The sequence below is a fragment of the Patagioenas fasciata genome, chromosome 6 (genome assembly GCF_037038585.1).
Source record: "Patagioenas fasciata isolate bPatFas1 chromosome 6, bPatFas1.hap1, whole genome shotgun sequence".
NCBI classification, from domain to species: Eukaryota; Metazoa; Chordata; class Aves; order Columbiformes; family Columbidae; genus Patagioenas; species Patagioenas fasciata.
Genome location: NC_092525.1, coordinates 7,701,657 through 7,726,155, shown reverse-complemented (window position 1 = coordinate 7,726,155; position 24,499 = coordinate 7,701,657). Strand labels below are relative to the sequence as shown.

General features: G+C 47.7%; 1 protein-coding gene across 2 annotated transcripts in view; it reads right to left on the bottom strand.

Annotated features, from left to right (window-relative positions):
- The window catches only part of FAF1 (Fas associated factor 1), a 155,555-nt gene that overhangs the window by 114,295 nt on the left and 16,761 nt on the right, over nucleotides 1-24,499 (bottom strand). For both annotated transcript variants that reach the window (XM_071809880.1, XM_065842071.2), the window contains 5 exons: nucleotides 19,993-20,061; nucleotides 6,233-6,279; nucleotides 4,024-4,232; nucleotides 717-808; nucleotides 294-382 (listed from right to left, as the gene is read on the bottom strand). In XM_071809880.1, the coding sequence (XP_071665981.1) occupies nucleotides 294-382; nucleotides 717-808; nucleotides 4,024-4,232; nucleotides 6,233-6,279; nucleotides 19,993-20,061 (506 nt within the window). The remainder of the gene's footprint in view (nucleotides 1-293; nucleotides 383-716; nucleotides 809-4,023; nucleotides 4,233-6,232; nucleotides 6,280-19,992; nucleotides 20,062-24,499) is intronic.

The following is a 24,499-nucleotide window of genomic DNA, read 5'->3' as shown; positions in this document are numbered from 1 at the left end:
TGCAGTAAGCTATGAAAGGCCAGTTCCGCAGGGACTAGATTTTTGTTCAATTGAAGTCATCGCACTTGGAAGGTGTCAAAGTGGCCCCAAGCGGTTCATGCACACGCCAAGGTTTTATAAACCTTGAACGACCTTCTTCCCAACAGCGAGGTGCTGAGGCCGCTCGTCCCCGTGCCCCCTAGCGCAGTGACAACGCTGTTCACTGACTGCAGGTCCCTGCAGGGATACGCGTGGCCTCATGAAACACAGACACACCAAGTCACTCGAGCAGCACGTGTGGCCAAAAGACTTACCCAGAATGACTCGAAGAAGGAGGAGGCAGGTCAGGTGTTAGAACATAAAGACAATTATTTTTTGGCAAGTGTAGAGTTTTTAAAACAGTCTGCGGGGAGAAAAATCGTTATAAATATTAAACACTCACCAATTGTGACATATTTTTTCTTTTAATTATTGCTACTTATTTACAATACCACCACATATTTTATTTCAAGATCTACTTAATTTAATAACATTCATTTTGTAGATGGGCTATGTTATATATAAACCAACACAAACTGAAGTGATTTGTCTATGTACTGGCAATGTTTTCCTTTAAGAATTCTTCCAGCACATCTAACACTGTTTGAAACTCACAATTCTCGCATTGTAATTCCCACCCACAGACGCTCAGTTTGAAACCCTGAATTCAGTTAACCGAATTACAGTGGAAAACTTACACTATCGTCTACATCACCGGTCTTCCATCCTTTTAACAGCATTTTAGATGCAGGAATCTGAAGTTCATTTTCTAGAATATGTTTGATATCCCCTAAAGAGAAAACAAAAAAAATATATAAAATATCACATTTACCACTTTATTTCAGACAGTACTGACTTCTAGTTAAAAAGAAGTGCAAGGAAAAATTTACTATGAAAACAGTCTCAGTTTAGTAACCCTTGTAACATACACTTCCAATCAGTAAAGGACAAATGAAGCTAAGAAAACAGTCCCATATAGAATGAACGACTGGAGAACCGCATGAGCACTGGGTGATTTGGACATACATTGAATAGCTCTACATCGCTCCTGCAGGACACACACATCCGCAAGTGCACGCTATCTGGAGCAACGCACTTCACCAGCAATAAACAGGGTGGGTGTTTTTGATACCCAGTTCCATTCTCAGCAATCCCTTCTTAGAGATCTGGGGTGTTCATACAACGTGACTGCTCTGACTGCTTTTCCAACTTTGCGCGATGCTCCCCTCTCCCTGCAGTTACTACAGTCATAAAGCGATTCAGGCCGGAAGGCACCTCAGGAGATCAGCTAGCCCAAGCCCAGCTCAAAGGCCTAATTAAGCCACCTTTGTCAAGGATTTGTCCAGCTGACTCTTGAACACCTCTGGGGATGGAGGTCTGGCAACTTCCTCAGGCACCCCATTCCAGTAGTTCACCCCTCACACAACTAAATTACAAAAATCCTTCTGTCTAAGAGGAATTTTCAGTGTTGCCCGTTGTGTCCACTGGTTCTCATCCTATTGTGCACCTCCAAAAAGGGTCTGGCTCCACCTTCTCCGTATCCTCCCATCAGGTATTTGCAGACAGCAGCGAGGTCTCCATCTCCCCCTTTGTCTTCCCCATGCCGACCAAACCCGGGTGCCTGTGCTTCTCCTCCCGCGCCGTCGTGTGCTCAGCCCCCGGGCTGTCTTGCGCTGCAGAACGTCGACATCTTCCTTGCACTGAAGACGTCTGAACTGGACACAGGGCTCCACGCGCAGTCTCTCAAGTGCTGAATAGAGGGGAATAATTGTTCCCCTGGATCCACTCCTAGATCCCTTTTCTACAAAGTTGCTTTCAAGCCCATCAGTCCTCAGCCAGTTATCAGATGGGATGAATGGAGTTACCCCACCCCAGGTGCAGGACTTCGACTTTGTTTTCCCCGAACTCCATGAGGATCCTGTCAGTCACTTCTCCAGGCTGCCCAGGTCCCAGTAAACAGCAGCCTCGCCCTCCAGAACATCAGCCTCTTCCTCTGCTCTGGTATTCCCCGTGAGCACCCCAAGAGCGCTCTCCTCCTTAACAACCAGGTTTTCCATAAAGACATTGAGCGACACTGGCCCCAGAATCAAGCCAAGGGACATCCCTACACTGGTAATTGCTCACCAGTCAGACTTCGAGCCCAGCAGTCCAGGCAACTATCTATCAACCTCGTAAGCCCACTTATCCAGTCCCTGTCTTAATAACATGGCTCTAAGAATACTGCAGCATTGTGCCAAAGGCCTTCCTAAAGTCAAAGTGACATCCACCGTTCTTCCCTCCTCCACAGAGCCAGTCATCAAATCACGAAAGTCAAGTAATGTTGATTAGACACAGTTTGCCCCTAGTAAATCCATGCTGGCTGTTCCAAATCATCTTCTTCTCTTTCCTGTGCTCAGAAAGGTCTTCCAGAAAGATTTTCTCCATAAATTTTCCATGGACAAGTTCAGCAATCATCGTTGAACAGCAGGCTCACATTTTCCTTAGCCTTTCTTTTCATGCTGATGTACTTAACAGAAGCGCTTCTAATCCCTCAGTGTTTTCAGCTCCACCCAAGCTTTGGTCGCCCGAACTCCAAACCCGCACACTCCGGCCACACCTCTGTGTTCCTCCGGGCAGCCCATCTCTGCCTTCCACCATCTGTGCGCTTCTCTGTGTTCAGTCAGAAGGTCCTTGCTGTTCCGTGCTGGCCTCCTGCGATGCTCGCTCCTCTTTCTGCAGGCAGGACGGGGCTGTTCTCCTGCTCTGAAGAGGCTGTCCTTGAAGAGCTACCAGCCCCCTGGGGCCCCCGTGCCCCCCAGGGCAGTCTCTCACGGGATCCTGCTCAGCAGACCCCTGAAAGAGCCAAAAATCTCCTTTCCCGAAGGCCACAGCTGAAATTCTATTGGCCTTGCTCACTTCTCTTAGGACTTCAAACACCAGGCCGTCCTCAGTCTTCATACGCCAACATACAGATCAAAGTTCTACACTGATTGCTTATGCCCTATAGCTTAATCATTTATATCTGAAAGAAGTTAATAAGAAAGCAAAAATGAAGTATTACAGCTGCAAAATTCGCATTTGATCAGACTTTATGTTTGCTTTGCACGGATGCAACTCAGGGCAGTGCAGCAGAAAACGTGGAACACTGATCGGGAATTCAAACCCATCACCACTAGGTGGCACCAGCCAACACCAAATCCAATGCTAAAAAGGCAAATCAAGAGTTTCATTTCAAAATCTCATCCCAGACATAAGGCTGCAGCACTGAGAACTGTTTTGATAAACTATTTCTTCAAGCAGTTCCCTTACTTTGATCTATATAGAGTCTCCACTAAAAATGAAAAATTAAAAAAAATACTCTTCGTCCACAGCCAAAGTAAATTAACTCCTGGTGTGGGGAACGTAAGCAATAGCATCCCCTGCAATCCTAACGACGGTATATTTCTAGAATGCTGTTACAAAATGCATCGGTTTTCGGATAAAGACACTAACACTTAGAAAATAAACTTAGTTTGCACAAACAAGGCAAATAAAAATTCAGAAAGTAATGCAACAATCGTCTTCACACCAGACAGAATTCCTCTAAATCTTGCCTCTAATCCCACACAGGACCAGATGCCGTACAGATCTGCAAAGGAAATGCCAAGATCAGCCGCTCACTAGCAGATCGTGTCTACACTAATCCTACCCCAAATTACGTTTTCATGCCTCAACTTCATCAGTAATCTCTGTTTTGTTTCTGAAGCAAGTTTATAAGAACACGGGTTTTCAAAGTAAATCCTGACAGATACTAACCTTCAGAGCTGATTGGGTTCCTGTTTGGGTTTTTTAAGCTGCAAAGAGATCTTTAAATGGTTAGTAGCTCTGCAGGCTGCGTTGTCTGGGGAACTTTTTCTTCTTTGAAGGGTTCTGCTTTGCTTTGCCTTTTTTAAAGATTTGGATTGGGAAAGGCGGGGTCTTTTTGATTTGTTTTTGTGTTAACCATTTTACCACAACAGTTTTCAGCTCAGTTGCACCAACCCTTACCGACGGTGGAGCTGTCTTCAAGCACCACATCCACATTCCTGTCTCGGTACTCAACCCTGAAGTCGAGCATTCGAGGCTGCCTTTCCACTATCTGTCTAGAGGGCACTACGTGGCGAAATGCTGAGGATGAGGAAGGAGGTGACGAAGCTGCTGCAGAATGGCTCGTGGGGCCATACGCTGGTCCGTGTAAAGTCTCTCCACCGTACTCACTGAAAGACACACAGGTGAGGGTTGAACAGAACAGCTCCATCTGTTTCAATAGAAGTTAGCAAAGCAAAATCAACAGTATTGTTCCCTTACTGAGGCCCACAGCACACACCGCTGGAATAAACTACACTCACATCTGAAAATAGTTTCGTTCATCATTAGAAAATAACTTTCATATCAGCAATATTAACATTTCAGTGACAAAGAAGAGTTGTAGGAGAACAGCTTAGGTGACAAATAAGAATTTAAGCTGCTATTTCAGTCTAAAATTCACTATGCAATTAATATCAGAATTTTCCTGAGAAGAAGGATTATTTCCTGTTCCAGGAGTGCTGTGACCATATAAAAATTGGCACCATGACAACAACCACCTTTCTACATCATTGGGCTAGTATCACATGGGAATTAGAATATGAAATAAAGCTTAAACTGGACGCAGGATTCACAGTTTGTCCTCCCTAGGTCCCAGCACAGGTTCGGTCACTGCCCTGGGCCTGCTGGCCACACCAGTGCTGGTCCCAGCCAGGATCCTGTGGCCTCTTGGCCCCCGGGCACCCGCTGGCTCATGTTCAGCCCACCACCAACACCCCCAGGGCCTTTTCCAGCCGCTCTTCCCCAGCCTGGAACGTTCATGGGGTTGTTGTGACCCACGTGCAGGACCTGGCACTTGGCCTTGGTGACCCTCAGACAATTCGCCTCAGCCCATCGATCCAGCCGGGCCAGACCCCGCTGTGTGGCCCCTGCCCTCCAGCACATCAACACTCCACCCAGCTTGGTGCCATCTGCAAACCTACTAAGGGTGCACCCAGTCCCCTCATCCAGACCATTGATAAAGAGATTAAACAGCACCGGTCCCAGCGCTGAGCCCTGGGGACGCCACTCGTGACCCAGCACCAGCTGGATGTGGCTCTGCTCCCCACAGCTCTTTGGGGCCGGACCCCAGCCAGTTTGGCCGCACCCACCCACGAGCAGCACGTTTCTCCAGGAGAACGCTGTGACAAACACTGTCCAAGGCTTCGTAATGTTTCAGACCCTTCAGGATCTTGAACAGAAACGCTTCAACGTCAGGAGTGACTAACACAGGCAGAAAGAGAGCCCAACACCAGCAGCCTGGTCTCAAATGCAGGAGGCAGGTCTTGCGCTAAATAAACCTCTAGTAACTGTACTGAGCAGATACGGTTTTATCCCGGATCGAAACCTGACTCGCTTTTAGTGACAGCATTAGTGACTATTGACGGAGATGCCAAAACACCACTTCACCTACATCATATGTCTTTTTTCATCATTAAAATAAACTTTTTAAAACAGTATATTCAGTATTTTTCTAAACAGAATTTTAAGCACTATTCTACTGTCTTTCTCAAGTAGCTCAGTTCCTGTTCTGCTGTTTTCAGCTGCCTCACGGGCACTTAGGAGCTCACCCCTCAGTGACTCCAATATCCAGGTATCAGTACACAAGTCAAAAGTGAATTCAGAAGCTGAAGGAAAATCAGTAAAGCCACTTTCAGAAGGGAGCAACCTTGCTTTATGTAGCACAGAATCTACTGCCTGCAACTCAACTACCAAAAAAACCAACCCACACTACAAAAATACAGGCATTTTTGGCTGGGGAAAGGGAAGCATAGAACATCAATACCTTTAAAAATGCATAGGGAAAAAACAGTTAACCAGGAACATCTGTGGATTTGCCTTGTAAATGTTTAGGCCCTTGGCGGGGGGGCAGTCCTGATATCTACCAAAGTGCAGACTCGGTAAAGAGACAGCCCTGCGCACAACGGCCCAGCAACCAATCCATTAAAAACAAACCAATTCGAATAACTATTTGAGCTGGTCCTCCATCAGTACAGGAAAAACTGAATGTTAAATCAGCTTTGTCAGGAATTGAATTTGTGGCTCTAGAAACTGGTTTAAAAGGAGAATTACATCATCTTTTAGGACTCGGGAACAAAAATCTGCTACGCAGCACCGTTCTCGGTGTGCGCTACCTCAGCCTTGTGCTTACCTTTGCAGAATGCCGTTTTCTTGTGGTATTACACCATTTATAGCTGCCTGGAAAGAGAAAACAGACTTTGAGTCAAGCACACAGATCAACAAAAATAAACCTGAACTTCTATAATATGCTATAAAGAGTGATTGGTTTGCTTTAAAATATGCCATTAAATGTTCTCCATTCCATGAATATTCTTGGTAAACAACTTGGTCATTGAAATACCTGCTTGAAATAAAAACGATGTCTAAGTGAAAACGAACGTGAACTGAAGCTCAGACTCCGATGTGTGTGATGGATTTCCCAGGTGGGCTTGCATGGTTCATGCTCAGTAAGTCTAACACTTTGCACACTTGGTACGTACGTATAGCGAACATGCAGCTTTCAGGTAGCTGAGCTAACTGTGCACAGCCCAGGCTGCCAGAGAGCACGCACACAGGAGATCTGGTGTCCCCAGGGGCATCAGACCCGCACGAACCTCTGAACCCGCGCGCTGCGGGTCTGGGGTGTTCACAAACCGCTGATCGGGGCCAACAGCTGCTGCAGAGCACAGCGCCCCATGGCCCTGCGCCCCCAACCGCTGCAGAGCACAGCGCCCCATGGCCCCCGGCCGCTGCAGAGCACAGCGCCCCACGGCCCTGCGCCCCTGGCCGCTGCAGAGCACAGCGCCCCATCGCCCCCGGCCGCTGCAGAGCACAGCGCCCCATGGCCCTGCGCCCCCGACCGCTGCAGAGCACAGCGCCCCATTGCCCTGCGCCCCCGACCGCTGCAGAGCACAGCGCCCCATGGCCCTGCGTCCCCGGCCGCTGCAGAGCACAGCGCCCCATGGCCCCGATTGCTGCAGAGCACAGCGCCCCATGGCCCTGCGCCCCCGGCTGCTGCAGAGCACAGCGCCCCATGGCCCTGCGCCCCCGACCGCTGCAGAGCACAGCGCCCCATGGCCCCGATTGCTGCAGAGCACAGCGCCCCATGGCCCTGCGCCCCCGACCGCTGCAGAGCACAGCGCCCCATGGCCCTGCGCCCCCGACCGCTGCAGAGCACAGCGCCCCATGGCCCCGATTGCTGCAGAGCACAGCGCCCCATGGCCCTGCGCCCCCGACCGCTGCAGAGCACAGCGCCCCATGGCCCTGCGCCCCCGACCGCTGCAGAGCACAGCGCCCCATGGCCCTGCGTCCCCGACCGCTGCAGAGCACAGCACCCCATGGCCCTGTGCCCCCGACCGCTGCAGAGCACAGCGCCCCATCGCCCCCGACCGCTGCAGAGCACAGCGCCCCATGGTCTTGTGCCCCCGGCCGCTGCAGAGCACAGCGCCCCATGGCCCTGCACCCCTGGGCCGCTGCTGCTCCCAAACACCACCCCTCACCCGCAGAAGGACAGGAACCATCGCCCCAACCCAAACAGTCTGCAGGTAAAAGAAAATCTCTTTCAAGAAAAGTTTATGCTGTTAAATATGACCCCAGATCATCAGAATAAACAAAACGCTACTGGCAGGTGTGTCAGTACAAACCTGGCAAGCTGCACTCAGATGTGGGCTCATTCGAAATTACAGAGTTATTACCTATACAAATATTCCAATGAATTCTATCCCGTATTGAAACGCATTCTTTTTAAAACAGCCACAAGGTGCTGCCGTTAAAGGTCAAAACCTCCTCCTGACAAAACTGTGCCCTCAGCCCTAACAGCATCGCTCCGTTTCACGCTGCAGAAACTGCTACTGCATTTATACCACACCTGATGCTAGAGAAGCTTGTATAAACTTTGAAATTATATGTAAGTCAGGATGAGTGCTTAATAAACACAAATCTTAATATTGCCCAATTTTAGACACTACGCTTTATTTTTCTATGCACATATAAGCATGAATTTTTACCATTTCCATTAATATCTAAGGCTACATAAAATCAAAAAGTATTTCTGCTGAACTCAGCTAAGTAACCACGATATTGCAATAAGATTTGTCATGTATTCATGGCTAAACATCGCATAAATAACATTTTAAAAAGCAGACAAGGAAGAGGGTCGCAGGCATCTGTCAGCTACAGCAACTACCATACGGCTGTATCAAATTACAGTGGAAACGAAGCTTCCTACCAGATCAGTTTTTAAATCGGTTTATCCGCCACACACAGCAGTAGTCAGTGGTTTCATGTTAACATGTCTCATTTGTCATCACTGTGGTTTTTGCAGTCACACATAGCTCTTGATCACACTCATCTAACAAACCTCCAGGAAAAAGCAGGAGGGTTTGGTTTGTTTGGGTTTCTCTGGATTGGTTTCCTACCCCATACTCTCCAGCAACATACGTTCCATTCCCATCAATCAACAGGTGAAGTCGGCTGAAAGACAAAACTATCCTTTATTTTGCATCTGTAGGACAGCGAGCCAACGGGGGGTTTTGTCCCAGTCCCCTCGCCCCAGGAAGCCGCTTCGGCCCTGAAGAAACGTCGCACAACACGGCACTGCCAGGCTGCTCCTGCCCGGGCTCACGCCTCAGTCTCCGGGGGTTAAGTCAGCCCAAACCTCTTCTAAGCCTAGTTAGAGGGGTTAAATACCATAGAGGCTCCCAGCTATCTTCTTTAAAACCCAGTAACTCGCCTCTTCACGTCCCCAGCTTTCTAAACCTGATGACATTTAAGGGGCAGAGAAGTAAGAAAAAACAGCAGCAGAATTATGTACTTTTTTGATGGAAAAACCTCTATTAACCACATAGTAAAAATAAAGAGTCTGTATACTGTTTGTTAAGCAAGATGGAAGACTAAAATTATGTAGACGGCAAATGGTAGCAGTGCACAGGTAGGTATGGCATAAATATGAAATACCCATGTTCTTACAAGACATCTCTATGTAGACCCTGCAAAGGAAATAAGAGAAGGGAACGGCCATCTGCTTTAGGACTGCACGGGATGCAGGCTGTGCCAGCTCCAGGCTGCTCTTCCCCTGTGCAGTCCCCTCTGAGAAGGGATCAGGTCTCTGGTTAAGGAAACGCTCAAAGATATTACATTTGTTTGTCTTCCCAAATGGGGATCATTCGATCACCAAAACCAGCCCGTGTGACTAACACAGACTAGTTTAAAAGACCTATTACCCTTGAAACAACTGTTATGACAGGTACAGTAAATCTGTTTATGAGTTATGAAATATAAAGATAGCACATCTGGCTCAGCACGTTTCTCATCTCCCGATCGGGCGCTGCAGCACGTGCTGCCCGGGAAGCGCGGCCGCCCCGCGCTCGCACACCGGCACACGCCGGGCACACGCCGGCACACACCGGCACACGCCGGCGTGCCCAGGGCTACCCACACGAACCGCCCGGGAACGCCGCTCCAACTGCGAGCGGAGGAGCACAAGGACACAGTTACTGTCTCAGTGACAACATCCAAACATCACCAGGCCCACCATTTATTTCAGGAAATTACAAGCCAAATTTAGTTATTCTTGATAGATACACTTTGGCTACGGATATTAGTCACGTATCCAGGAATTGATATGATGTAATTGGCACTTATTGGTCCAATATTACAAAGGTTCAAATAGCAATACTTCTTTGGGGTGTTTGTTTCAGCAGCAAGCTTCCGGAATCAAAACATATTAAATCTAACTCTGTTGTTTCCTGCAAACGCAGCAAACAGTAAAGCAATAGGGTTAATAAACGGTTACCAAACTCATCAATAGTTTGTGCAACCCAGAAACTCTGTGGCATTCTACAAACAAACTGAAATTATTTAAGTGCCTATAGAATGTTGTGACGCAGACTGTGAGATATAAAGGAATATTAACTCAAATAGACAGGTCACTTCTGACTAGATGTGACCATCTCTGATGAGTACAAAACAGTGTTAGTGAGAAAAACAAGAAGAACCATTTCTTAATAACCTGATGAATCAACAACTTTGATGACTTCTCCCAAAATACGCAATTATAGTAGTAACCATTTACAAGCAATTAAGCAGATCTTACAGGGACTCTCATCCCAGGGTAATGAGTGCCCTATGAATAATTACAAATGTGGTATTTTAGACAGCACAAAACCTGAACTCCCAGTTCAAAATACATGGTAGTTACCACTAAATTTGAAAACGGACTAGATTTGCCAATCAGGTTATTTAAAAACAGAAGTCTACATATAACGATTGTGTAGTTAAACAAGGCGGGGAAATCCTTCCTCCTCCTCAACTACAGATGGGAGGTTTTATTTCCAGTGACGTTTAGATGAATTATCTCCATGCTTTAAAGCGCAGTTAAGGCCTTTGCAGAGGGGGCGGTGGGCGATCCTGGCCCTCCTGCCCATCTCCAGACCCTCAGCAGGCCTGGCTGCCAGACACGGACCCTTCAAACCCCCCTGTGCAAAGCCCGGCCCAGCGGACAGCAAGAGCCACCGGGCAGGAGCCGCAGGCTCCGCACCAGAAACAACCTGAGTGAAACGGAGCCCCGGAAGCACAGATCAGCCTTCACTATGGGGCATTAGAAACCACGTCTCCAGGCAAAAGAGGAAATGAAGCTCAAGCAGCACGACGCTGGAGGAACAACCCTTCCAGAAGGGGAGGCAAGAGAGACGTAAACACCGTTCACACGGGAAAGCTGCACGGGTTTCATTGAGCTAAATGCTGTACCAGCTTAATGCAACCAGTACGAGGTCATGTCCAAAGCATCCTACACAGAATTGTAAAAGCCCTATTTAGGTTTGACTGAATTCAGCAAGTAACACCACTCCAGTCCACTTCACAAAGGCCACACTGGGCTTCACATTTGCTGAGCTGAAAATTAAGAAGGTTTACATTAAACAAACAACACAGAAATGAGAAATAGACACGGGGTCATAGGAAACACCACAGTAGATGATTTGATCCAAAATCCAAATGGTATCAACTGCTTCAACCAGCTGCACTTCGCCATGGGCTCATTTGCTCATGGGTATCTTCTTCCAGCCCCCATTTTCTGTAGGTCTGACACATTCAGATTTCCAGTCATTATATTGTGTTTGTTCTATTCCACTGAATGTAATAGCATCATAACCAACACATGTAATTAGCTCTAGGAAACTCAGTAAGAGCTTTATTTGATGGAAGGATTCATTTATTATGACTTCCAAAAAATTACATTCTTCCCCAAATGCTACAGATACAGATTTTACTTTTGGTTTTAAATCTCTGGTAAGCCAAAACAACAAGGACAATCCTGCATTTTGCGTCTTCCCTGCTCACTTTGCCTTTTCTCCCTATGATCTCAGGTCTCCCTGCTACCACCCACGCGCCCAGGAAGCTCTCGCGCTCTCGCGGTGGCGGCGAAGGCGGCCCTCGGGACCTCGGAAATACCGCCCAAAATGGTTGCTTGGTTTTGTCACACTACAAAGAAACAAACTAACAAGAAACCACAAATAAACAAACAAAACAAACCAAACGGAAACCCATTTTAATATTTGACTGACCTTCCAGCATTTACTCTCAGATTATGCCTCATCCTGACTACACAAGTGAATCTAGCACCAAATCCCACATACCAGACCTCGGTGCAAGACGAACAGAGTGGTTTGGGTCCCGCAGAGCTGAGAACGGCAGCGGTCCTGGCTTGGAAATACCAGCCAGCACTGATCTGTGCTACCAGCCCATCTGGTCTGAGGGTCACTCAGGATTTGTTGAATTTAAACAATAACAGGTTTTTAAAAGCTGAAAGTGTACTGAAATGCACTAGAAGACCCTCATTAAGCAATCTAGAACACACGAGAAAAACTATTTCTTCTATTTTGTATTTTCTGGTATATCCCACAGCACCAAAACGGTCACTTATACTACTCTGCTTACAATTGCAATTTGATTGCAATTAATTCTACTCCTAATTTGGACTGTGACATTTCCCCTGAAATACAATATTCTTACTCTAATTTTGTTGCTTTCTGTTATAAACTGTTTATCCTAAAGATTTAAAGCCCATTTTTTATTTGGTATTCAAACAAAACAAACGGATGATGAAGCTCCAAACGCTTTGTTCAATGGGCAACTTAAAGAAATACGGAAACAAACCCCCAAGCCGAACACACGTTACCCAGAGAGGAGGAACAGCTCATCACACGATGAGGGATAAAGGAAAGCATTAGTGAGACAAAACGTGTGTGAAAGCAGCGAAAACGCAAAAGTGAACCGTAAATGGCTTCCAAACCACAAATCTGTGCGACAAAGGAGCGTGTTTTACACACAGCAGCACAGCGGAGCAGGAGCGGCGCCAAGGTCTGAGCGCCCGTGGAGCACAGAGGCGTCCTCACAGCGACCGGAGCGCGGGGGCTGCTGTGCGCAGGTATTCCCGCAACAACCGCAAAGCCTGCGAAATAACGGTCCTCTAATAACTTTCTTTTTGGCAAATACTAATTTGGGTTTGTATTTTCAGCAGAACCGACAGTAATGGGTAATGCCAGAGCAGAGCTGTCAAAACGTTTGTCCCGGCCTCCTGACACAGCGATGCCAGGAACTGTGGACAGACTTCCATTGGGATTGGTTTGCAGCAACAGAAAAGGAGATCATTTGGGAATAAACACCAGACGTTTTCCTAAAAAAAACCGACTGCAAGTGCGAGTCAAACAGCGCGGTCAGTCGGGATTAGTGAAACCGAGGTTTACTGAAACGGGCTGCAATGCAATCGCCTTGTTGTGCCCCCAGACTCCCGACTGCACTTCGAGACTCCCAGGCAGAGGAACGTGGCTCCCGTGCAGCTTCACGCAGCCTAAGCCTCCTGTCACAGCCACGTCTGCAGCGTGCTGTTCTGAACGAGGAACCCCATAAAACCTGCAGAAACACCCATCGTTTCAGCCGAGAGGCTTTTCCCTCGGAAGATATGCTATCACCTTCCCACACACAGCTCCTTTGGACCCACTGCTTCAGCAAGCAATGGCTGCTGAGAGTCCACGTTGCAGAAAGCGAGCCAGGCCGCCTGCAGCCCATGTCACCCGTGTCACCCGTGCTGGCGCCCCCCGCTCTGCGGGTCCCACAGCACCTCCCAGCGCCAGACGGGGAGCTACACCCACCGAGCCTCCACACAACGCCAACATTTGTCCCCATCGTGGTTAAAATTTAACCAAAAGCTGTAATTGAACTACAATGACATGTCTTCTATGCATTCTGCTTTATTTCAGCTTGCTTTCTTTACAACAAACATACTTGATGAAAAACTGCAAAACAATAGAATTGCTAATAAAGCAAAAAATCAACATTTCATCAAAAAACACCACATGAATATACCCATACAGATGATTCACTTCATCAGCAAGCGAGCACGCGCTGAAATAGTTCACAATTAGCACTCCAGATGTGGTTTCCCATTGCTCCCCACCTCCTCGGAGGCTCCGGCAGCTTCCCGTAGCCCCTGCGCCACGCGGAACTGCGCTGGGAAGCCTTTCAGCAGGCACACACGCTCCTGCGGCCCGGGGGGAACGTTCACACAGCCCTGTAATTTCACATTGTCACCGCGTAATCCCCCAAACAAAGCCCAACCTCGATCACACATTCATAACTGGATTTATTTTCCTAGCGCAATGAAAACAAATAACAGGGACAGATTTAGAAGAAGTTTATGTATCGGTATCTGAGCTGAAACTCTATCTCAGCAGGAGTAAAGGAAAATAATCTATTCTGAACTATTGACTCAAAACTCATTCGTATAGGAAGGGAAAGGAGTAGACACATATATGTCACTAACATCACAACTTTTTACACTAATACTGCTTCCCCTTCTGACTTACTAGAAAGGAATGCTGCTGCTTGACATCAAAAGGTGTTTTGTTACTCCTAAAACATGAGGCTGGACAGCAGGAGTCAGATAAAACCAAGGTTATGCCTGAAAAGGATCTGTGTGCTGAACTCCCACACTTCTACCCTTCTCCTAATTACTTTATGCAAATTTGAATGACAACACTAAAATGCGCAGCTGGGACAGCCCCCCACAGCAACACGCTTTTTGTTCCCTTTTAAAATCGTGTTCTTCTCAATACCGCAGGTTGTTACAACATCCCAGCTCTCAGCAAGCGCCACCTCCACCGAAAAGCTGTGAAAACATAAAGCCTGTTAAACCACAGTCAGCACACGGCCCAATCGCTGATCAATACTAATAGAACGAGTACACAAGATTTAGCTATACGTTTGAAAAGCGGAGAATGTCAAGCCGAAGCACACAACCTCCGGTTTGTCCCCCAGCATTTCTCCGGACACCCCTGACAGCCCACGCGCCACCCCGACAACCCAGCTCTTCCAGGAGCAGACAAAGCACGTTCACTCAAATAAAACCAGGAAGAACTGTCAAGATATTCAGCAATATTACAAGTAAATCCATTTGTTAAATACCCTGCTCCGAAATCTGACGGGTCTAGATGGCCCCTGGGTCCTGTGGTAACATCTTTCATGCTTCCGGCTCACCTGCAGGACAGTCAGCGTTGGCACAGACGGTGGCTCCCCAATGAAATAACTGAGCTCGTTTTCCCCGTACGGCCCAGCGCGACCGCACGACGGACCGGTGACGTGTCGAACACGCGTCTACACGACTGCGCCAGCGCCGCCGGCCGCAGAGCGACGCCCTGCGAACCGCGCACGGGCACCCCCTCACCGACACTTCACTCTTCGTGCTGGCTACAGATCTGCTCTGAAACCCGCATGTCTCGGGACACACCCATGCTAAGCAATCCTCATGGAGCCTGCCAATACAGAGGTACGAGCCTTTGAACAGCAGTATCTGTAAAACAGGTGGGTGGGTGTTGCTGCTGCAATGCTACCAGGCACTACAGGGACCCCAGGTGCTGCGCTTGGTCATTCTCACACCACCAAACTCTGTGTTACAGAAACAAGAGTCTTTTTCCACCATCAGAAAGTCAAGTGTACCAGTCCCACTGCTTATTTGATCACTAGGCAAGAAAAAGCTTAACCAGAGGAGTTAAGTTCTTCAGTAACTAAATCCTGTCTGTTATTTGGGAAGGAGACGCAGCGCTCACGTTACTGCACAGCGGTGACAGCAAAGCTTTACCAAAAGCCTCCTCAGCTCCCTCTCTGGCCAGAGGTTAAAGTTCCATACGCAGCAGCACGCACACATGGCTACAAACCACTGCTGCACAGCTCAACCAACACCTCTGCCATCCGCCAGCAAATAAAGCACGCTTCTCCTGTCAAGAAATAAAATCCAGGGTTATGAAACAAAATGAACTAATTTAGATTAACACGATCCCTTCAGTGTCTAGAAAACAATCCGATACACTGCAAGTTAACCATGACATTTGCTAAAATGGTGACGAGGTGGAAGACACGGATTTCTTCACAGATACTGAAGGATTCTCCCAGTTTAACAGGACAAAGGTGTCCGTCTAGAAGATGCTTTGCCCAAGCAATACCAGTTCTACCCTGTGGGAGACTTTCCTGATCGCACACTCCTTCAGACGGCAACGTCTAAATTAGTCCTTCCTGACGAACCAACAGAACCGCAAAGTACACGTGAAACAGCACTCAAGAAAACGCGTTTGAAGCCACGACTCCTAACTGGCTTAAACTAAAAACAAGAAAATCCCTGCCTCCTTGAGAGCCGTCAGTTCTGCCATCCTCCCGAACAACTGCCCTCAAACTGAAGGACAAACTAATTCCTGTATTTAATTTTAATTCACGGTTGCCATAAAGCTGTAAAGTGCACATCCCTTGGCCTCAATCCACTCAACCATGGTGAGCGCTGAATACGGTCAGTCCCCTCCTACACAAATAATTGTATAACGTTAACATTTTAGCAGCGCCTTGAAAACAGAGACAAGAACGAGGCTGCAGAGCCCGCGTTCCACACCGAGCGCTCGGGTCCTCCCAAGCACCGCGGCTTTCACGGCGCCTTCATGAAGTGAGCACGAGGTCCCAGCAGAGCGCGGCTCAAGGAAACCACACTGCTCTCACCAAATTCCCAGACAAGGCCCTTGCCCCTGCAAGGAGATGCAATGATTTACCAGGGAGGAAGAGTCTGAATTTCTTACACATTCATCTGCCTTAGGACAAAAACGGAAAACAAAAGACAAATGAACTGAAGAAGCCGGACCTCCCTCGGGTGTAGCACACAACTTAGCAATTATCTGGCAAAGTGCATTTTGAGAGGGTTTTTTGTACCTGAGTAGTCCAGGTAAGATCCACAGGGATGTAATAATGTAATAAACTTTGGGGATAGTAGACTACAGACGAGGAAAACCACTGATTTCAGTTTTCAAATGTTTCTCTACAGAGAACAGAGAAACTGGCCCCTTCCCAGCCTCTTTGTTACAGGGGGAAGGAGCACTGTGATTCCTGGGTATTTACGCAGTATCAGCAGCTCCAGCACTGATTACAGCTTTCACGGCTTTCCTTAAAAAATCATGAGCCACCGCAATGCCAGCACGATCCACGCAGCGTTCCTCAGCCTCCGCGACAGAGCACAGGGTCACCCGAGCCGGAAATCTAACCCAAAGGCCACCTGAGCTTTCAAGGAAAAAAACCCAAGGGATCGACGTGTGTAACAAAACAACAGCGTTATTCAAAACAATCACAAGATCCCAGCACACAGGCTAGGCACTGCTACTTCTGCTCTGCCTTCAGGATGTTTGTTTCCTTGCTTGCTGGTGTCAGAAGGTGTAAGTGACGTTTTTACTGGGTTTGGCTCCATTTACTCTAAACTGGGGTCGCTCTGTGACTGCCCGCAGGCGCCGGACCCCGGCTGATGCGGAGACACAGCGGGACCAGCCGCAGCCACACGAAGTGACGTTGAACACGTCCCTGCATCGCCCGAGGTATCAGCCATCACCATTGTTAGAAGTCGCAGAAGAAAGCCGTTTGGATTTGGTAGGGGCTCCATTGCTGCCACCAGAGCCGATTCGCCCCCCTGCAGGGCGATACCGAGGGCACAGGGCAGCGCTCGTGTTCTGCATTTGCTAGCAAACAACCTGAGTTTCCTCCACACACGCTAGCGGTGGTGTCTTGTTCTGTCTGTTCAACAGATGACTGTGCACACAGTTATGCGAAAAGCCGTACCGTGCTGCAACTGCCTAATGAGCTGCATGTTTCATACGGTCTTCAATGTAGAAAATATACAAGAAAATCTACGAGACAAAGGCATTCCAAAGTAAACAGAAACAATTAATTTACTAACCGTGGGGGTTTTTAAAAATTAGATAGTTGTTTTTTCTGTTTTCCTCGATTTTCAGTTTTTGTAATCGAATGGTAAATTGCTTGTGTTCATTGGACTCGCTCATTGTACCAGGGCAGGTTTAGATGGGACATTAGGAGCAATTTCTTCCCCAAAGGGCTGTGGGGCATTGGAACAGGCTGCCCAGGGCAGTGCTGGAGCCACCGTCCCTGGAGGGCTGGACAGACCGGATGAGGTTCTCAGGACATGGGGTAGAGGTGGACTTGGCGGTGTTGGGTTAACAGTTGGGCTTGATGATCTTACAGGTCTTTTCCAACCAAAATGATTCTCCGATTCTGAGTTGCCACACAGCTGCATAAAACACACGGCACACATTGGTGCTTACTAAAAGAATCAGACACGTCACTTTGTGAGCTGCAAAAAAACTGGAAATAAAAAGAATTTAAAAATCAAATTATTTTTCCAAGCAGGGCTCCCTAATTTAAGAGAAAGTACATCAAAGACTTCCAACAGAGATTTCTGTAGCCCTTTGTAAAACAGAAGTTCACATACACTTTGTGTCCTACTAGAAGAGACTAATGCTGCAATTGGACACACAAAAACCTGCAAGTCCTGTATTTGCTGGGGAACAGGCTCGGTGCCCCAGGACGCCCATCCGCCCACATTACCTGTCGTTCCCTTACTCAGCGCTGCCTCCTCCTCGGCCCGGCCAGCAGCAGAGCTCCGAATGCTGCCCGGGCAACCCAGGGCACAAACTGAGCGGACAACAACATGGCAACGGGACAGCGAGATCCAGAAGAGGACACCTGTCTAGAACTACACTTTAAATGCTCCTTAAAAACACTGGGGCACAAGCCTCTAGTTCCCACAGGCAGACGTGACTGTTCATTTGACCACAGGGAGAATGCTGTCGTTATTACACAGACAGGCCCGCGTTCCTCGCAGTGAAAGCCCCTCAGATCTAGTCCTGACGAGAGGAGCACACCGTGCGCGCCTCCCGGGCCACCAGCGAGCGCTGCCCAGTGTGTGCCATACTCCGTACGCAGCTTCCAAGCGAAGGAAACGCCAGGTCACAGTACAAGATAAAAGGGGCCAACATGGTGAACATAATCACCATAACGTGCAGCCCAGGGTCCCCAGTCCCCGCAATGCAGCCCACTTGCAATGAAACAAATTGCTGCTGAACATCTGACAACGCCGACCCATGCTTGAGGAACAGAAACGGCCGCGTGCCAGGCTTACACTAATCACCTGGTTTCTGGAGGCAGACTAACTCAAATGGATCACAAAAACGTACAGAGACACCACATCAGAGCTTGTGCAGGGCAAACCAGTCACAGAAGAGACAGAAGATCTCGGCTGCTCCCCACCTCCCCACCAACACCTGCACGTTCAGAACCGCCCGCGCCACAGCACGGTCACTGGTACCACTGGTACGACGGGGGTGGTTTAACTCAACACACACGGCTCTCCCTGTCTGCAGACACTGAGGACGCGTGCTCCCTTTCGCTGGCCGGTGCCTCGCTCTTGCTTATACCACGGCATTGCAAAAGAAAGACCCCGGACACCTTGGTCAACATTCATTTTGAACATCTGGTTTCCGGTGTTTGGAGTACATAGTGCTTGTTTACAGCGGGCTACAATATCACACGTCATTTTAATCGTTATGCCTTAAAAGAAACAGAATACTCATTCTGACAAACTCAGTTGAAAACCCCATCCTGACCTCTTTGACACTTCGTTTGTAATTACTAAAACAGAAGACTCTAAACAATAAACTGGGAATGCCATGTGGCACACAGTCGAAACTGTATCTACAGGCGATTTTGGAAAATCTCTTTTATTTCCTTTAAGTCATTTTCTAACAATTTGGACTGATCCAAAAAAAGGAAATCAAAGGGATTACAGTTCAAATGAAGATCACTTGCCTGTTAATTAAGTTGGTTCTATTTTAGACTTGCAAACCTTAAGAAAATGGATTAATACTTACTTTCTATATCCTGATAATCCTATGCAGAGTCTTAAAATACCTCAGACTGTTTTGCTCGGTTTATTGGTTTCCTCCTATTTGTCTGTGTACTGAACCTTGTCACAAACAGAAGACAGAGTGTTTGGGGATGAGGTTGTTCGCTGTGGTTTTTGTTTGTGTACAACTGCGCCTGGAAAACACCCAATCTAAATAACGTATGGCCTTCCTCTCTGACTCCGTTCTGTGCAACAACGGAAAATAGAAGAGCAACTATCTTATTTCTGAACTAAAAGCATATGAAAGATTGAAGTGATTTTATTCTCCATTTCTTCCACAGGCACCGAAATCTTCATTAATCTTGTGTGTATACACAGGATATCTTCTAGAAATGCCACCCTTGATAATACTATGCATACAATTAACCAAAAGGAAACCAAACACAATATGAAACATCGATTTAAAGGAAGAGAAACAAATCACAAAGGCATGAAGGCAATCATGTATCAGGGTATATACAGTCCAATATTGCGTTGATTTGGTAATGAAGCGTTAGCAGAGCAGAAACGCTCTGCACAGAACCTGCTTGCCCCACCATAAACACACCCAACGTGGAACAAAGATCAGTCTCAGCAAGACGGACACCCCTGTTACATGAGGTTGATCTGTGAAGTCATTTTCTTAGAACACTTACCACTAAATCCCAGTTATTCTGTTCAAGCAACGTTATAGCTTCATCGATATTTTCGATGCCAGTACACGCCTGAAAAGAAAAAGAAGCAGTAAACAGAATTAAAAGCATTGATCAAAATCAGAGTACTAACACTTACAATTTCATTCATTTCAGCAGAATGACAGGAAAGGTATATGTCTTTCATTTCTGTTAGGAAAGGGTCATCCAGAAATTGTATTTCAAGTGTTAAACATCAAACATTTGGACATAATTCCCTGTTTCACCAGAGCATTATTGTGTAACCTTGAGCAAGCCACCCAGGGAAGCAAGACAAAGTAGTTACTTGCAAAACTAGGACAATAGTGCTATCCCATAAGGGTGTTTTGAGAATTCCACATTCAATACTACGAACACTCACACAACTCCCTTAAAAAATACCTTAAAAGGCAGTTTGATGTTTGGAGCGGCTGATATGTTTTGTTTAAAGCCGAACCCACAACTATAAATCCTGCTGCCCCCACCACCACCTTACACCCCGCTCGCTCCGGCTGTCACACCATGGCAACTCAAAGCATCAACTCACTACTGCATGTACAAATGAGCCCCTTTGTGAAAGTATTTAAAATGAAGACTAGATAATGAAACATTTACAACGTTTTCCTTTCAAACAAAACACCTGCACGTTGTTCCAGCCCTATACTCTGGCTTTACCTAGTTCAAGAAACCTAATACAACAGCATTTTCGAAGTAGTGACAGGATCCCACTAACTGGCGTTGTGACCTGAGCTCAGCCCCAGGCGCGAGCGAGCAGCTCGGCCCCGCGGAGGCCCCAGCGCAGCGTCCTGCCCGCTGCTCAGCACCCACACCTTCGCCCGCCGCTCAGCACCCACACCTTTGCCCGCCGCTCAGCACCCACACCTTCGCCCGCCGCTCAGCACCCACACCTTCGCCCGCCGCTCAGCACCCACACCTTCGCCCGCTCGGCTGCAGCGGGCAGCGCTGCTATTCCTTCTGCCACGGATTAGCTACCACTCACACTGAGGACAGCGGATACCGCACCAGAGGGGAAAAATGGAAACGCCTACATTGTTCTGAATTTACCTCTCACCCTGATCCAAGCTTTGCTCTGTACTGGAGCACACAGGAGTTCAGACTTCCACAAGATCTGAACCACGAGAATGGCCCTTCTGCTCCACCACACAGCTATGTAAGAACAAGTTAACATAAAATCCACCTAAACTTCATGTAAAAAATCCAACCTTTCCACAGTAATAGACAGCAGCAAACACATCAGTTTTTCCTGATTCCAAAGATATATAGTCCCTGTTCTCCTTTATGTGATAAGAGAAAAAGGGGTCTAGGCACACAAACAGACACTTTGTTTGCGCCAGGAAATAAAAAGCCAGCAGGTCATGCATTTTTCCATGCTCTGATTTGTCTCCAAATTTATAATAATAAAGAAATAAAAAGGAGAAATGACAGAGAAATTCAAGGCAAACTGTGTCTTCCCAATCCAGCGCTGAAGAACTCCGTGCTTACGGAGCATCACCTGCAGCACGTCCACACCGAACGGAGCGTCCTGGGGAGCAGAAGGATCCCAAGCACACAGTCCAGAGGCTCTGCCGCACGGGGAGGCAGCAGTTTGTGTTGATCTCCAACACGGCCAGACTGATTCTCTCTGCAAGAACACAGAATCTCTTCCCTTGCTCACAGCACGCTGCATTAACACTGAATTTCAATGACTCAAGAGTGCTAAAAGTTTTTTAAAATACAGTTTAGCTCTTCAGAAGCATCGTTTTGCCTTCTCTTCCATTACTTTTGGCAGCGACTTCTGCAGTTAAAACAACGCTTGCGCACATTCCCCAGCCAACGCGAAGGCTCCATCCGCTGCCGGGTCAGCTCGAGGAGCTGTCGCTTCCGAAATCACAGCGGGGCTCTCACAGCCACAAACCCGCCACCCAAACCGGAGTGGACACCCTGCTGCAAAGCGCTCTTACTGCGAGAAGAGGTTTTGCAGAAATGACAGTCCGAGGTTCTGCTTACAGCCAAGTGAAAAACACTGAGAAAGCTGGTCATTACCAAAATTAAGAGTTACTATTTCCCATTTATCAGCCCTGCAAATTCTGCATGACTTTACCAGCAAGTATTAATGAGTTGTGTTCCCATCTACGATGAGAACCTGACCAACAAACGTGCTGCCTTCAGCCCTGGCTGTGCAGATAAGTGAGGAAAGGGCGCCCGAACGCCGGGCTCAGCTCCAGGCTTCAGCTGCCCCTGTGCAATCACCCTGCAGCTGGGCTCAGGTGCACCTGGCCACCTGCACCTCGCAGCCCACGAACCGCAAACCCATTTCGCTCCGTCTGGCGTCTTTTCACTTCAAGACAAACTGAACAAAGTGAGCCTACCCTTCCGCCAGCGTACGCAGAGAAAGGAGTCAGCTCATCACCGTGGAAGCAGAGTAAGAAAGAACTAATTCACTTGCATGTCTACATCCTTCCTAAATCATCTCGTCGGTGGTTTAAGATCCAAAAGAGAACCCCGCTCCTGCTCTCTTCGCAACGCGGAGTCATCGGGCAGCGAGAGCGGAAGGCAGCCAAACACTGCGCAAAAACCAAAACCATCGCAATTCTTAACACCCAAGAACCGCAGTTTGATTGAAAACCCTTGGACCACTTTTACAATCAATTTTAACATCTTATTTTGAGCAGCAGCCCTAAAACCAAGATTTCACTTTCCATATGGAATGTTTTTGCTAGTTGTCAATAAAACAGAAAAGAAACATTTCTGACTGACAACAGCAAACGAATGTGTGCTACTTAATCACATAACCCAAAACAGGCGTTCCAAGATCTCCCTCAACACCCTGCTAATATCATAGCTGCAGCAAACTACAATTTCAGAAAAATATGTCAGCATTCAGACACCACACACGACCACATACGAACCCCGCCTCAAGTCACGAGCCCTCCGCACCAAACAACAAAGTCACCTCCAGCAAACCCTCTGCTCTGCATGCCTCCAGCCGTCCCTCCGAACCGACGCTCAGCAGGCCGTCTCTCACCGGGGCGCGGGACACCCCGGGCGCCTGCGGCAGTGCCCCAGAACAACTGCTCCGCTTCGCCTGCGCCGTCTGCAGGCGACACACGGAAACCTGCAGGTCCTGTGGGCAACAGAATCAATCAGCTCCGGCTCCTCCCGGGTTTGTCTCTCAGCCCTGATCGCAAGGCCTGACTTAACGTTTTCCTACGGCTGGAATATCTACAAGGACTTCTTTTGGTGGACTGCTTTCCATTTCCCTGGCTGAATGCTTATGAATTCAGGAATAATTTAACCGGTAGGAGTCCAGAGGACACCTGGGCACTGTAAGGCTCTTTGCCTTACCTAGGGTGGCAGGCTCAAAGTCAGAGTTTACCTATTTACAAAGATTTTTTTGCTCGTTTTTATGCCTTTCACTCTACCCAAGCATGGAACAAATGAAAATAGTTGAAGAGAAAAAAATATATTAAATTTGCTCAGAAATAGAAGAAAAAAAGAATCTTCCAACATATAGCAAAGCAGATGAGCTCCAGAGACACAGAAACACATCCTCGTTACCAAGCGAGTAAAGCGATACTAGTTGAGAAATATATTTTTTTAAGTCACAGAATTTATTCAGCTTTATTTTCATAAGAGCCCTATTTAATAATAGGCATTAAATACTGTACAAGAACATTCCTACCAGACGACTACCAAACCTGATTCAGTCCACAACCAGCACATCCTGAGCCACCAAACCGACAGAGACAAATCAGCGTGGCAAAGGTAAAACCCGCGGGGCTCACTGATTTGTAAACCTTTACACATCAAAAAGAAACCAAATCATTTTGTTTTAAGGACAAAAGGGAACAAAAGGTAGAACCAGTTCCTCCTCCTCCCGCATATCCTCTAAATCCACGAGAGCATTTTTGCTCTTCACAGCAGCTCCAGCTGGTTTCTCTTCAGACCACACCAGAGGAAAATGAACATGAAGGTGAGAAAACTATTGCTTTGCACTGAATGCACAAAATCAGATTCTGAAGACAAAGCTACCGAATGTTAAATCAACTTTCTTCGCATCCTGCTTTCCAGGCCAGGTAATTGTTTCCACCAGGTAGATTTAGATTTGCATAATAAAGTTGCAGAGCACTGCTTCAAATTTTCTTCAGGTTGCTCCACAGATGAACCATCACCTTAGCGATGGAGAGCTCAGCCCGGGAGGACTCACAGCTCACCACTGCAGGTCCTGTTGAACTGGCACAGTAACCTTAACCACTGTCATATAAAAGCAGTAAAGTAGCCACTGAGGAAGCAATTCGGTAGGAGGAAAGTCAGAGGGCAGACAGCCGTCGGGGCACCCAAGACAACCCAGGAGGTGCTTCCAGAAAGCCACCACACAGGATGACAGACTCGCTCCACCAGATCCCCCGCAGGGTGGTCTGACCCCAGCAGCCGCAACAGCTGGATCGGGTTTGGAGCCCCCGGTGACCCGGTGGTGCGAGCCCGGGCCACC